Source organism: Lissotriton helveticus, chromosome 2_1 (genome assembly GCF_964261635.1).
Source record: "Lissotriton helveticus chromosome 2_1, aLisHel1.1, whole genome shotgun sequence".
Classification (NCBI taxonomy): Eukaryota; Metazoa; Chordata; class Amphibia; order Caudata; family Salamandridae; genus Lissotriton; species Lissotriton helveticus.
In genome coordinates, this window is record NC_136059.1 from 331,206,403 (window position 1) to 331,222,379 (window position 15,977).

Here is a 15,977-nt window from a genome sequence, read left to right on the forward strand (position 1 = left end):
TAGTCAATGAGCTACCTACCTTTAGGGTGTCTACACCCTCTAGTGACCACTTTCTGTGGAAAGAGGCACTACACTAGCCCTGAGAGGTTGTTTTTCCACCATCCCAATATGGTGGTTTTTCAGAAGAGGGGTTCACATCGCCTGCCTAGCCCAAGGGGTGGTGCAGGCTAAGTGGGGATCCTCCACCTAATCTAACACATTTTCCTACATTTCCTCCTGCCAAAATTGGAGCAGAAAAAGGGGTTCGATTTGCTCCACTATCTGGAGGGTCCTGTGTTAGATTGCAAAGGCAGCATTGCCTTTGAAGCTTCCCACCCCGGAATGCCATCCTGTCTTGGAGGAGGTGTGAAGCATCTCTGCCTAGAGCAGGCTCTGTCTCGGTCCTCCGAGAGCACCAGCTCTCACCCCATGAGGTTAGAAACATGTCTGGTAGAGGCAGGCTGGTGATAACAAGTCAGAAACAACACCAGTGCTTCGTAGGTTTTCAAGGGACCCTCTAAAATGGTCACCTGTGTGAATTTATTAATATATCCATCCTTGTCATCAGTGAGGATTTATGAAGACAAGATGTTTGGAACAAAAAATCTTAGAAATCAGTGGAGCCATCATGGAGCTAGCAAACTCGTGTTGACAAATATCCATCCCATGCCTCCTTCATGGCTTCCCTGTCCATTCACAACATCCAGAATAGACTGACCATTGTAGGGGCTGATATGTCCTCACATAGGATATAGTGCACTCTGCCTTAGGGCTAAAGGCCTGCAGTACCTTATATAGTGTATGGAAGGCATGGCACACAGTTGTATGCCATGTTGACTCTTCGGATTTCTCTGCAGCAAGACACGCAACCTGCAATAGCAGAGCACATAGTCTTGGTGAAGAGTCTCTGGAGTAGTACAACCAGTGCTGGAGCCCTGTAGGACCCTCTTCAGTACCCATGCCCTAGGTAACAGGGGTACAATTTACTAGAAACGTCCAGGGGTAGCAGAAGTGGTGCAAACAGTGGTACATTTTTAGAGAAAGAACACTGGTAGTAGTAATCTGGTTAGCAGTGACCCAGTACACTGCAGTCAAAGCTGCATCAAAAACCAACAAACGCGTGTGGGGTGCCACAACAGACATGCAGTTTCTCAGAGTGGGACTGTGTGGTATGGATTTGAGTGGCACTGTCTGGCACGGAGTGTAATGGAGTGGAGTAGCACCGTTAGGCACAGAGTGGAACAAGCATTGTGTGGAGTGGAGGTGCCCTGTGTGGCATGACGTAAAGTAGTGTGGAGGGGAATTTTGTGGAATGGAACGGTGAGACATTGAGTGGAGTGGCATTGAGTGAAGTGGCGTCTGCAGTGAAGTAGCATTGTGTGGAGTGGTACTCTGTGGAGTGGCATTGAGTAGAGAGGCACTGAGTGGAGTAGAGTGGCATTGAGTGCAGTGAAGTGGCGAGGCAATGAGTTGAGTCATCGGGTTGTAACAGCTATATATGTATATAATTACAACTGAGTGAAGTAACTTTGCTTGAGGTGCAGTAGCATTGTGTGGTGAGGAGAGGCATTGCATGGTGTGGAGTGGCATTGGGTGGTGTGGAGTGGAGTTCAGTGGAGTGAAATGACATTGTGTGGAGCGGAGTGGCAATGTGTGGAGCGGAGTGGCAATGTGTGGAGCAGAGTGGCAATGTGTGGAGCAGAGTGGCAATGTGTGGAGCAGAGTGGCAAGGTGTGCAGTAGGATAGAGAGGCATTGAGTGAAGTGGAGAGGAGTTGATTCGAGTGTCATGCTGCAAAATGCTTCAATGCCTCATCAGAGGTTGTAATGGCTATATAAATATAAATACAATTGAGTGTAGTGGCATTGAGTGGCATGGAGAGGGTATGCACTGAATGGAGTGGAGTAGCATGTTGTGGAGCGGCATAGAGTGGACGGGCATTGTGTACAGTGGAGGGTAGTGGAGGTGAGCCACGCAGAATGGATATGCATTGAGTGGAGTGGCGGCGTGTGGAGTGGGATTGTGTGGAGTTGAGTGGCACTGTGTGGAGTGGCACTGAATGGTTGGACGGTGTGTGGCGTGGAGTGGCACTGAGTGCAGCAGAATGACAGTGGATTGGCACCGTGTAGTGTGGAGTAGCATTGTGTAATGGGGATTGAAGTAGAGTGGGTTTGTGTGGAGTATCACTGTGCAGCACTGAGTGTAGTACAGTGGCATGGAAAGGAGTTGACTGACACTGTGTAGTGTTGTGTAAAGTGGAGATGCATTGAGTGGAGTGGCATTGTGTGGAGAGGAGTGGCACTGTGTAGAGGGAAGTGGTGTTGAGTGGAGTGCAGTGGCAATATGTGGAGTAGAGGAGTATTGAGTGGAGGAGACTTCAGTAGCACTGAGTGGAGTTGCAATGAGTTGAGTGGAGTGTCATGCCACATAACACTTCTGTGCCTCATCAGGGGTTATAATGGCTATATAAATACAATTACAATTGAGTGGAGTGGCACTGTGTGGTGCGGAGTGGAGTGGTACTGTGTGAAGTGGAGTGTATGGTGGCACTGACATTGTGTGATGTGAAGTGGAGTGGCTTTGTGTGGAGTGGCATTGTGTAGAGTGGAGTGGCATTGTGTAGAGTGAAGTGGTGTTGAGTGGAGTGAAGCATTATGTGGAGTAGAAGGGTACCAAGTGGGGTTGACTTGAGTGGCAATGAGGGCAGACACAATACGTTGAGTGGAGTATCATGCTGCATAACACTTCAGTGCCTTATCAGGGGTTATAATAGCTATATAAATACAATTACAATTGAGTGGAGTGGCACTGTGTGGTGCTGAGTAGAGTGGTACTGTGTGAAGTGGAGTGGAATTGAGTGGCATATAGTGTGGTGTCACTGAAAGGAATGAACTGGATTGGCACTGTGTGGTGTGAAGTGGAGTGGGTTTGTGTGGTGTGGAGTGACATTGTGTGGTGCGGAAATTTATGGTGTGGAGTAGCAACACTGAGAAAGGGTGGGTCTGGAGGGTGGAGTAGCAATACGGAGAAGGGCTGTGCGGTAGGATGAAGAAGAAACACAGAGAAGGGGTGGGCCAGCGGAGGAAGAAGAAACACAGAGATGGGGTAGACGGGAGGGGCAAGAAGCAACACAGAGAAGAGTTGAGCAGGAGGGGGGAAGAGACAACACCGAGAAGGGATGGGTAGGTGGCTGGAAGAAGCAACACGGAGAAGGGGTGGGTGGGAGTCTGGAAGAAGCAACACAGAGAAGGGGTGGGTGGGATGGGGGATGAAGCAACACGGAGAAGGGGTGGGTGGGAGGGGGGATGAAGCAACACGGAGAAGGGGTGGGAGGGGGGATGAAGCAACACGGAGAAGGGGTGGGTGGGCGGGGGAAAGAAGCAACACGGAGAAGGGGTGGGTGGGAGGCTGGAAGAATCAACACAGAGAAGGGGTGGGTGGGATGGGGGATGAAGCAACACGGAGAAGCGGTGGGTGGGAGGGGGGAAGAAGCAACATGGAGGGGGGAAGAAGTAACATGGAGAAGGGGTGGGCGGGAGGGGGGAAGAAGCAACACGGAGAAGGGGTGGGTGGGAGGGGGGAAGTAGCAACACGGAGCAGGGGTGGGTGGGAGGGGGGAAGAAGCAACACGGAGCAGGGGTGGGTGGGAGGGGGAAGAAGCAACACGGAGAAGGGGTGAGTGGGAGGGGGGAAGAAGCAACACGGAGAAGGGGTGGGTGGGAGGGGGGAAGAAGCAACACGGAGAAGGGGAGGGTGGGAGGGGGGGAAGAAGCAACACGGAGAAGGGGTGGGTGGGAGGGGGGAAGAAGCAACATGGAGAAGGGGTGGGTGGGCGGAGGGGAAGAAGCAACATGGAGAAGGGGTGAGCGGGAGGGGGAAAGAAGCAACACTGAGAAGGGGTGAGCGGGAGGGGGAAAGAAGCAACACTGAGAAGGGGTGGGTGGGAGGGGAAAGAAGCAACACTGAGAAGGGGTGGGTGGGAGGGGGGAAGAAGCAACACGGAGAAGGGGTGGGTGGGCGGAAGGGAAGAAGCAACATGGAGAAGGGGTGAGCGGGAGGGGGAAAGAAGCAACACTGAGAAGGGGTGAGCGGGAGGGGGAAAGAAGCAACACTGAGAAGGGGTGGGTGGGAGGGGAAAGAAGCAACACTGAGAAGGGGTGGGTGGGAGGGGAAAGAAGCAACACTGAGAAGGGGTGGGTGGGAGGGGAAAGAAGCAACACTGAGAAGGGGTGGGTGGGAGGGAAAAGAAGCAACACGGAGAAGGAGTGTGTGGGAGGGGGAAAGAAGCAACACGGAGAAGGGGTGGGAGGGGGAAAGAAGCAACACGGAGAAGGGGTGGGTGGGACGGGGAGAGAAGAGAAGGGGTGGGTGGGAGGGGGAGAGAAGCAACACAGAGAAGGGGTGGGTGGGAGGGGGAAAGAAGCAATACAGAGAAGGGGTGGGTGGGAGGGGGAAAGAAGCAACACAGAGAAGGGGTGGGTGGGAGGGGGAAAGAAGCAACACAGAGAAGGGGTGGGTGGGAGGGGGAAAGAAGCAACACAGAGAAGGGGTGGGTGAGAGGGGGAAAGAAGCAACACAGAGAAGGGGTGGGTGGGAGGGGGAAAGAAGCAACACGGAGAAGGGGTGGGAGGGAGGGGGAAAGAAGCAACACAGAGAAGGGGTGGGAGGGAGGGGGAGAGAAGCAACGCGGAGAAGGGGTGGATGGGAGGGGGAAAGAAGCAACACGAAGAAAGGGTGGGTGGGATGGGGAAAGAAGCAACACCGAGAAGGGGGAAGAAGGAACACCGAGAAGGGATGGGCAGAAGGGGGGAGGAAGCAACACCGAGAAGGGATGGGCAGAAGGGGGGAGGAAGCAACACCGAGAAGGGGCAGGTGGGAATTGGAAAAGGCAGCACTGAGAAGGGGTGGGCGGGAGGACGAAGAAGCAACACTGAGAAGGGGGGGCAGGAGGGGGAAGAAGTGAAACCAAGAAGGGGTGGGCAGGAGGGGAAGAAGCAACACTGAGAAGGGGTGGGCGGGAGGGGAAGAAGCAACACTGAGAAGGGGTGGGTGGGAGGGGAAGAAGCAACACTGAGAAGGGGTGGGTGGGAGGGGAAAGAAGCAGCACTGAGAAGGGGTGGGTGGGAGGGGGAAGAAGCAGCACTGAGAAGGGGTGGGTGGGAGGGGGAAGAAGCAGCACTGAGAAGGGGTGGGTGGGAGGGGGAAGAAGCAGCACTGAGAAGGGGTGGTTAGGAGGGGGAAGAAGCAACACTGAGAAGGGGTGGGTGGGAGGTGGAAGAAGCAACACTGAGAAGGGGTGTGCAGGATTCAGAAGAAGCATCACTGACGAGGGGTGGGGGAATGGGAAGAAGTAACACCAAGAAGGGGTGGGAAGGAGGGGAAGAAGTCACACCGGGAAGGGGCGGGAGGGGGAAGAAGTCACATGGGGAAGGGGTGGCGGGAGGGGGAAGAAGCCACATGGGGAAAGGGCAGGCAGGAGGGGGAAGAAACAAAACCTCAATCACAATCGGGCAGTGGACGTACACTAATTAAGATTAACCAATCTGTGTGTGGCCCATGCTCCACAGAAAGAAAACAAAGTGGCGCCAGACATGTGCTAGCTAATTAAGAGGCAGCAAAGAAGAGTGACAATGATGGCAACGAAAGATAAGCAACAGGTGGGCTCCAAGCCCTTGATAGTAAACAATACACCTTGTAGCGACAGTGTTGTTGGAAGGCGAGGCCTAATAACTGTATCTAGCTCACCTTTTAACAGCGTACTGTAGAATTGTGGTTCAATTGAACCCACTGCCATGAACCTCCCATCTGAGGTCTTGTATGTATCATAGAATGGTGCTCCGCCATCTAACAAATTCCCTCCACGAGAGGTAAACCAAACGGGTAAATTTTGTGATGTCCATAAGAAAGATCCAACATACGCTGCACCCTCTACCTGAAAAACAAGCATAAGAAAATCTTTTTATAATAATTTGAAACAATGCAGCTTGGATGTCACCCTGCAGGTACCTGCTGGGCACACAAGAGACATGAGGGATGCACGTCAACAAGTAGATTTATGAGGAAGACCGCAGAACAACATTCGCCTGCCTCATTTCATACCAAATATGTATTTTTTTATTTGTTTGCAGACACTGCTATGCCAATTCATAGGAAATATCATGTATAAAATGAGTGAGAACCACAAAGTGAACATCAGGAATGGCTGTGGGATTAGATCTTCCAGATAACTGTTTAAGTCAAACCAAGTTATTTTATTTTTATGTAGTGGTAAAGGATCTAATGGATGCTGGCAAGTGGAAAGGAGGAGATAGTAAAACCGTGCCCTTATTTAGAGTTCTGATAGGGAAACATGCAAATATTATAGTGAGCAATACTTGTTCCCATGGGTGTTCCATACAGCACATCCATGCAGTTTAGGTTTTACACCAAGCCTGTGTTACTCAACATAAAAGCATTCTGCACATATCTCTGCATATTATGCAAGGTGTAATCATAACTGCAGGTCATAATTTCATTACAAGACCGGAGGCTGACATTATGCATAACATCTTTTATTGCCACTCTAGCAGCACCTTTAAAGAATCCACATTAGAATAAAAGACTAGACCTGGAACACACAAGTCTTTAAGTACTCCAACATCCTTCCTCTTTTATTTGCTGCTCCCGAAACAGATAAGTCTAAACTTTTCATGTTCTATTATATTATGGTAGACATATTTATATATATTTTGAAATTTAAGGAAAGTAAATAAGGTTATTAAGTTGTTTTAGTGAACTAACTTCTAATTTTTGGAAGTAAGTTCGGCTAAGAGGATAATTATATTTAGGGATTTATTGTAAGTTTTATGGTAGATATTTCAAATGTATGTCCGTTTCTTCTGTATATTTATTTAATAAAAGAATTGAATAAGCGTAAGTTAGATGAAGAGAAAAGAATTACCGTAATGTAGAATTAGGGGTTTTTGTAGAAAACGGGCTGTTTATTTTTTTAAATCAGTACGCATAGGTAGCGTGTTTAGTTGCAGGATCGCGTGATGAGCATTGTTTGAAGACTGTGAAGTGAGTGCGACTTCAGCGCAAGTCAAGAAGGAGGTTTAAAGGAAAATACCTAGAGTGGAAGTTGATCGCGAGAGAGATGTTTTTTACGTGTGGACGGCCATATTGGATTGGGCTATAGGTAAAGGAAAGTAATGAAAAAACGTTAGCGCGAAAAACAGTTATGTTCGTTTTTCATTGCTCAGTTTGTTTATTGATGCAAACAGGTGTTTATTGTTGCCAAGAGGTGTTTGAAGAGATCGGCAGGAGTAGGAGGGGGATTTTTTTATAGATTCAAAGTATATTTTTGTTTATGTTGTATTTTCAAAGGAATAATAACATGTCAAGGCAGGAGTTTGAGTAGAAGATTTATTAAGAATAAATCTGTAAATATATAAACCCACAAGAACAGGCTAAGGAAGAGCAATGCTGTCGTGTCCAAGTAACGGAATCGAATGACCCGACAGCAGAGCTCAAACATAGAACATGGAATGCGGAATATGTCATTATAGAATACAGTACACGTCATAGAATTGGAAATAAAAGGTACAGATACAACATCTCCTTTCCATAAAAGAAAAAGAAAACAAAAGTAAGTAAAACAAATATCATTAGGCTCAACAAGTTTCAATACAAATAATAATCTTTAAATTTGGAAGGCATAACAATGTTTCTCTTTACAGAAGTCAGATTCAAATCAGAATCAGATAAAGAACTTTGACTTGCTTCAACCTCCTTAGTTACAGAATTAGCATCAGAATTAACAACTGTTTCTACTACCTTATCTACAGAATTTGCATCTGTTTCTACATCTAACAGATTACTCTCACCCACTCCCTCACCAAAGCAAGAATGAGAATTAGTTTCACTAACATGTGAAGAACTTTGAGTATTATCAAAAACTTCGTGATCTTTAGATGTTAACCCTTGATCAAAATCAAAAGGAAAAAATGGTTGCACAAAATCCAAAAAATCTTTGTAACATAAAAAGGAGGAATTTCTTGAAATATTCTTATTTTTAAGTTTTTTCAAAATAATGTCTTTTTGATGAGGTTCAAGCTTGATAACAGCACTCTTATTCCACCAACCCTTATTCTTAATCATAACAGATGAATTAGATGATCTAACAACCTGTTGGGGCAAAGAAAACTTAGATTCCCCTTTGACAACTTTTTTTGGTTTTTTAATGATTACCCAATCACCAGTTTTAAACTCAAAATTTGTCGGAGAAATATTATTTGCTAATTTATATTTTTTTTCAAAATTCTGCCTGACACACTCATCAACTGAATCAGCTTTTGAAAGGTGTAACTTATTTAAAGAAGATGATTTTTTATCAAAAAGAGGTTTGATGATATCATTTGCATCCCTACCCTTCAACAAGAAAAAAGGGGTAAAACCAGTGATAGAATGCGGAGTATTAAGATAACTCCAAACCTTGTCTTTTACATGTTTCCTGACCTCCATTCCTGATGACAAAGCTGTTTGTATGCCTTCTTTGAAAAATTTGTTTGCTCTTTCAACTAGTCCATTTGCAGCTGGAAAATACAAAGGACTTTTAATATGCTTTATGTCATATTTATTCAGGAAATCTACCATTTTTTTAGATACAAAATGTGTGCCATTATCGGATACTAATTTCTTTGGAAAACCTTCTACATTAAAAATCTTCTCTAGAAATTCAATTACAATATCCGTAGAGGGAAATTTAACAAAATCATATGAGATCCATTTAGAATAATAGTCAGTTAAGACAATTAAATATCTCATATCTTCCGGCAAAATATTATAAGGTCCCGAAAAATCAATTGCTAATTTTTCCCATGCTTGTTCAGGCAATAAATTAGTAGATGTAACATTTTTTTTACTCTTCCAATGCTTGTCGGACAGAAGACATTCAGGACACCGGTTAACAAAATCATCAACTAAAGAATCCATACTAGGCCACCAATAAAATTTTCTCAAAATTTTCTTGGTGCCGGACATTCCTGGATGCCCAGAATGAGCTCTCTCTACAAGACCCTTTCTCAAATCACAGGGCGGAATAAAAAGTCCACATCTGGTGATGAACTGATTCTCCAAACTTAATTCAGAGGATATTTGTTGATAAGGTACAAGATCTTTACTAAGACTTCTAACAGGTGGCCATCCCTTTCTAATGTATTCTTTGATTTTTTTTTAAATTTGATCTTTCTCATAACCATCCAACCAATCATTTTCAGAAAAACATCCCAAAGAATTGTCACACGCATCTATTGCTGAAACTACAACACACTCGGTTAATACATTTTTTTGAGTATAAGATGAGATTTATTAAATCTAGTTGGAAGTTTAAAATGGAAAGAGAATGAATAATGGTTTAGAGATAACTAATAATAGAATAAACAAGGAAGTTGTGAAAAAGTTAATTGAATATGAAATGAAAAAACAGGTTAAAGAATCTATGGATGAATATATTAAAAATAGGAAGAGAAAAGAGATTGATTCAGGGGAGGAATTTTATTCATTATCAGAAGGAGAAGGAATGAGTACTGATGTAGGAAAGAAGAGAAGTAGGAAAACCAGACATATAGAAGAGTTGGCTATAACTCAGAAGGGAAAGGTTGGTGAAAAACAACTGAAAGAAGATGTGTCCCTGGCAGCACAAAAAGATTAGGGGCCAGATGTAGGAAGCCTAATACCGGTCGGTAACCGCCCAAATTACCGAATTTCGTCCGTTACCGACCGGTATTAGGCTTTTCAGATGTAGGGGTGTAGTGCATGGTTTCTACTCCTTTCTAGTTGCTCAAGCCAGAATGAATGTGGAGTCTGTGTAGAATGTTGGAGTGCGTGATGTCAGAGAGTTTAGAATGTGTGTGTGCCTGTATGTCTGTGGAATGACAGTTGAGAAGAGTGGGCTGAGCAACTAACATCAAGCTCCTGGTGGGACTATCTATGAACTATCTATTTACTATTTACTTATCTTCTTGATATTATCTGAGACTTACATGGAACTTATATTAATCTTCTAATAAACCTACATCTTGGATAAACCATCCTGACTATCTGTACATTATATCATCAATTACCCACAACAAGGGGCCTAATTTAAGGATTCAGTAATTTACCGAATCGGTAATTTAAGGAATCGGTAAATTACCGAATTCTTAAATACTGATTCGGTAAATTACCGAATCCTTAATATAGGGAGCGCTCAAATGAGTGCTTTTCCCATTTTAGGATTCGTTATTTACCACCAACTACAAGTTGGTGGTAAATATCGAAAACCCCAAAAGAAGCAATTTTTTGCAAATTATTACAGTGCCATGTGGCAGTGACATGGGTGCCATGCCACATGTGCACCCATACACAATTCAGGGGTGCAAGAGGGTGTCAAAGTGACACTCTGCCACCCTTCAATGTGTTCCCCCTTTTACCGAATCGGTATTTACCGATTCGGTAATTCCCGTTCATTCCTATGGGCCTCCAGGCCCATAGGAATGAATGGGAATTACCGAATCGGATTTGGTATTTACAGAATCTTACTGATTCGGTAATACTTACCGAATGAATACCTACATCCCATTTACCGATTCGAAAATACTGAATCGGTAAAATTCAGTATTTTAGAATCGGTAAATCTGGATTACCTACATCTGGCCCTAGGTTTCCTTAGCGGCACACAAAGAGAGGATGCCTTGGTGGCACACAAGAGGATGAGGATTTTGATTGCCTTAATATAATGACTGGAAAATGAGATGAAAAAATGGATGACTATGTTTTGGATTTACAGGGCGATGATAATTATGAAGATTTTGAAGAAATGGAAGTTGAAGCATCTAGTGAGAGCATAAAAGATCCATTTGGGGGTGAAATGTTCAGTTCCCTTAATATCAAACACCCACGAAGCTGAGAGTGGTGGCCAATGGATCATGTGGTAAAGTTTATTAAAACATGGATTAAGAAACCTCTAGATACAGAGATGCGTAGGATGATGAGAGCAGAATGTTCTAGACCTAGGATAGAAGAGAAGGTTTGTGTGACACCTAATTTGAACCCTGATCTCATCAGTTATTTATTTAAACTTGGAAGAGATCCAAGAAAAGGATTGGGGAGATCGTTAAAGATCTGGCAAGATAAATTGTTAGATGTGTTGGGACCTTTAGGTAGAATATTAGATATGGCAGAGGATGCTTACATAAATGAAGAACAAGTTGATGTGGATCTGCTGAGAAGATGGAGCCAAAGGGCTTTAGTTTTGCTTGGAAATGCAAATGCAGGGTTATTACAAGAGAGGCGAAAGGGAGATATTAATAAAAATAAATCCTAAGTTAGGAGATATGGCACAAAAAGAGGATAAAGAAGATACAAAGGATTGTTGTTTGGAGATGGTCTGGTGAAGGGTATAGGAAAGTATGTTGTAACTTTCACTGCGTTAGATAGAGCGCAGGGAAATATGAGAAGAGCGTTTGGTGTTTTTGGAAGGGCCAGTAGGCGGGGACCCTTTACTGGCTGGGGTATGCAGAGTTTCCAGTATGGTTCACAATTTAGTTCTCAAAATGGATGGCAAAATAGGGGGAAGAGGATACCAGTATGGTACAGGATTATATCTGAGTAGATCAAGGACAGGAAGGAACAGAAGATATTCTAGAGGACGTGGATCTTACAATATTGGAGGACAAGGTGAGTACAGTGATTTATATTGGTTCTTCCCAATTAGAAGTAGGAGGAAGATTGAAGTTATTCAAGAAAGAATGGGAAAAGATAACAAGAGATCCATGAGTTTTGGAAACGGTGAATGATTTTAAAATAGAATTTATGTATCTTCCATTTCAGGAAAAAGAATAAAGAGAAATCAAAAATGTGTGGAGTTAGAGATAAAATCATTAATTACAAAGAATGCAATAAAAGTAATAGAGGAAAAAGAAAGATGTTTTGTAAGCAATTTGTTTCTGGTGAGAAATAAGGCAAAGGGTGGCGTCAGGTGATAAATCTCAGAGATCTAAACAGGTTTTTAGCGTATCGACATTGAAAAATGGAGGGGATTCATTGTTTAAGAGATTTATTGAAAGAAAAGGATTATATGATAAAATTAGATCTAAAGGACGCTTATTTTACAATTACTATGGCGAAAGAGAGTCAGAAATATTTACAATTCAGATAGAAAGGGAAATTGTATCAATTCCTATGTTTACCTTTTGGACTATCTTCAGCACCATGGTGTTTCAGAAAGGTGATGAGAGTATTGGTTGCTTTTTTTCGGCCGAGAGGAATAAGGATGATTATTTATTTCGACGATATCTTAATTTTATCGCAAAGCAAGGAAGATTTGGAGAAGACAATGAAAGAAGTGGTAAAGAAAATTGAACATTTAGGTTTTATTCTGAACAGGGAGAAGTCTTGTATGGAACCTACACAGGAGATAGAATGTTTGGGTTTTCAAGTGAATACAAAAACTTGCCAGTTATGCTAACCAGGGAAGAAATTGAGTACGATAAGTAAAGAAATCCAAAAGAGTTTAAAGAGGATTCAGTTTCGTTAAGAGAGTTGGCGAGGATAATAGGTGTATTGTCATCTTCAGTACGGGCAATTTTTCCGGGACCGTTGCATTATCGTGCACTTCAGAGATTAAAAGGAAATGCATTGAGGAATGGTTTATGGTATGGAGACAGAGTAGCATGGGATTTGGAAGCAACAAAGGAGCTTTTATGGTGGTTGGACAATATGGAGGCTTGGAATGGGAGAGCAATTTTTGGAATGACACCAGATTTTGTGATGGAGTCAGATGCGAGTTCGACAGGTTGGGGAGCACGTATGGGAGAATTGGAGACGGGTGGTGTATGGTCAAAGGAAGAGTAGTACAATCATATAAATTGCTTGGATTTGACAGCAGGTTTATATGCTTTACAGAGTTTCAGGGAGAGAATAAAGGGACATACGGTTCTGATGAGGATGGACAACATGTCCACAGTGTCTTATACAAACAAATTGGGGGGGACGAAGTCCGAATAATTTAGCAGAGTTAGCGAAGGATTTTTGGAATTTTGGCCTAGAACACAAGATAGGTATAAAAGCGGAATATTTACCAGGAGATCAGAATGTGTGTTCAGATTGGAATTCAAGGAATATGAGGGCTTTCAGCGACTGGAAATTGGACAAGAGTTGTTTTTACAGGATAAACAATGTGTGGGGTCCTTTAAAAGTCGATCTTTTTGCAAGTCGATGGACGCATCAGTTGGAAGAGTAGTTCAGTTGGAGAGCGGATCCAAAAGCAGTTGCAATGGATGCATTTCAACAAGTTTGGAAAGGAAGGAGGGGTTATGCTTTTCCACCTTTTGCAATGATTCAGAGAGTTTTGTTGAAGTTGAGACAGGAGAAGTGTCAGAAAGTCCTAGGGACTCCTTTCTGGGTATCTCAGGTTTGGTTCCCATCAGTAATGGAGTGAGCTTGTGCAGAGCCATTCTTGATGCCTGCCGGAGAGGGACTTTTCAAGAATGCAGAAGAAGATGATCATCCATTGGTTTTGAATGGGGTTTTGAACCTTCTTGTTTGGAAAATGTCAGGAAATCTAGAGGAATCAAGGGTCTTTCGGAAGAGGCTGCAGAATTGTTGGAAAAGTCATGGGTCCCTGGGAAAAGGAGTAGATAGAAAGCAGTTTGGAGAATTTGGAGTAGTTGGTGCTTTGAAAGGAGTCTGCATCCCGTGGAGGCTCCTATAGTGGAAATTGTAAATTTCTTAACGAAAAAGTTTCATGAAGGGTTGGAGTATAGAACCATTAATTGTTATAGATCTGCAATCTCGGCAGGGCATTCTTTTATAGATGGGAAATCTGTAGGTAGAAATGTGATGGTTTGTAGGATCATGAAGAGTATGAGATTAAGGAGACCAGCAAAAATGCATTACAGTGTTTTGTGGGATGTTGATGTTATGTTGTCTTTATTTTTGGAATGGCCATCAAATAATTTTTGGGAAATTAAGAGACTTACTGAGAAGTTAGCATGTTTGCTTTCATGTAAGAAGGTTTCCAACGCTTTGGAGGTAAATAAGAAATTGGTAGGACCAGATGGTGTATTTTTTGAGATTTGTAAAAGAACTAAGACAATGGCAACTTCTGCTTTTTATCCAGTGTTCAGGGAGGAAAAGAAGTTAAGAGTTGTGAATTGTCTACATGAGTATGAGAGTAGGGCCTTAGAAAATAGGAGGGATGGAGCTAATCATGTCCTGGTTTCTTATGTGAAACCTTTTCGTCCTGTTAGTACTGCTACTATTTCAAGATGGGTGAAAAATGTTATGAAAGAGTGTGGATTAGATGTGGGATTATTCAAATCAATCAACCAATTGAGCACGTATCCAATATTGTTATGAGAGGCTTTGAACATGCATAATGTTAGCCTCCGGTCTTGTAATGAAATGGCGATTCTCCAAGCAAAGTGAAATGAGAATCAACATTTCATTAAAGACGCGGAGGCTAACATTATCCCTCCCTCCACGACTCTTTGGGTAATTATGGAGGAAGTAGTTGTTTGGGATTTAAATGTTATTTTTTTGCTGAGTTAAGTACAATGTTTTAAAAAATAAAGAAAGGGGTTAATCTAATAAGTTAGGTTTAGTTGTATTTTATTTTATGCAGAATAAAGGAAGATTTATTAAGAAGAAGATGGGTGAGTTCAAGAAGAACAGTTTATTTGAAGAAGTTTCAGTTTCTCTGCATTAAAAGAGGAAGATTGTTGGGATGTTTTAAGTACCTAAAGGCTTGTGTGTTTCAGTTCTAGTGTTTTATTCTAATGTGGATTCTTTGAAGGTGTTTAAGGAGTGGCATTAAAAGATGTTATGCATAATGTTAGCCTACGCGTCTTTATTGAAATTTTGATTCTCATTTCACTTTGCTTTGAGAATCGCCATTCTCGTGCACCTGAGGCCAGACATGCATGTGCAAATGGCTCACAAAAACAGCATGGCTGAAGGTGAAAATAATGGGCGTGTACCGTATGACAAGACTTGTATGCACTTTCACTGCACTTCCACTAAAATTGTCCATGAACACTCCAAGTACAGGAGATGACTTTGGAGTATAAAAGTCGACTGGAGATGTTTTGTGTCGTACCAGGACCCTGGGTGTACTGAACATTGCTCCCCCTCACCAATGAAAAAAAGTCCAACTTACAGTGCAGGATGAGGCTAGGCATAGAAAAGTACAATACACATAGCTAGAACATGAACACTTTTTTTTATTAGACAGAAAATTAAGTTCCAGATCGAAACATTCACCAAGGAGATACACACACTGGGCTTACACAGAATAAAACCACAAATATTTGATAATTATCACTCATCACTGGGGCGGAGTAAATTCTTCCACCAGTATTCCTCCGAAAGAATATCGTTATTACCCCACCCCCCCACCCCCCCCCCACCCTGAACCCCAAATTGTCGGGAACATTTCCTGGCTTTGTCAGAGTATTTTATCTTCTCATAGTTGAAAATATTTTGTAGGACCAGTTTCCATGTCCCTATACTAGGATGCACTGGGCTCTTTCAGAATCAGCTGTCTGCAAATGACCAATCACTAGAGAAATCTTTCCATACAGTACCCGGATCCGAAATACACTTCTATTTGACATGCTTTGGATGTTGCTTAAAATAAGAGTGTCTTAGTAATGTTAAGTAGGGTGTTTCATCTATAATGGTCTATGAAAACTCAGGAGAGCTATTATGATCCTTAATCAATTTCATTAACCTTCTATAAGTTGCTGCCCAATAGCAGTATTGGAAATTTTGGAGAGCCCATTCCCTTCTCTCCACTGGCAACTGTAGATACTTTAAATACCTTCTTGGCGTCCGGTATGCACAAATGATGGATATTGCAACAGCATCTATTTGCTTAAAGAATACAAGTGGGAAATGCCCTGAACAAAAAGAAACGCTTTGCAGAATGGCCATTACAGTTAGCCTCTTTAAAATCCTGTGACAAACTGAGTCCAATG

At 43.0% G+C, this 15,977-nt stretch overlaps 1 protein-coding gene across 4 annotated transcripts in view; it reads right to left on the reverse strand.

Annotated features, from left to right (window-relative positions):
- AMACR (alpha-methylacyl-CoA racemase) overlaps positions 1-15,977 on the reverse strand; it is a 613,095-nt gene that overhangs the window by 232,959 nt on the left and 364,159 nt on the right. For all 4 annotated transcript variants that reach the window (XM_078674919.1, XM_078674917.1, XM_078674918.1 and 1 more), the window contains exon 5: positions 5,725-5,911. In XM_078674919.1, coding sequence (XP_078531045.1) covers positions 5,725-5,911 — 187 coding nt within the window. The remainder of the gene's footprint in view (positions 1-5,724; positions 5,912-15,977) is intronic.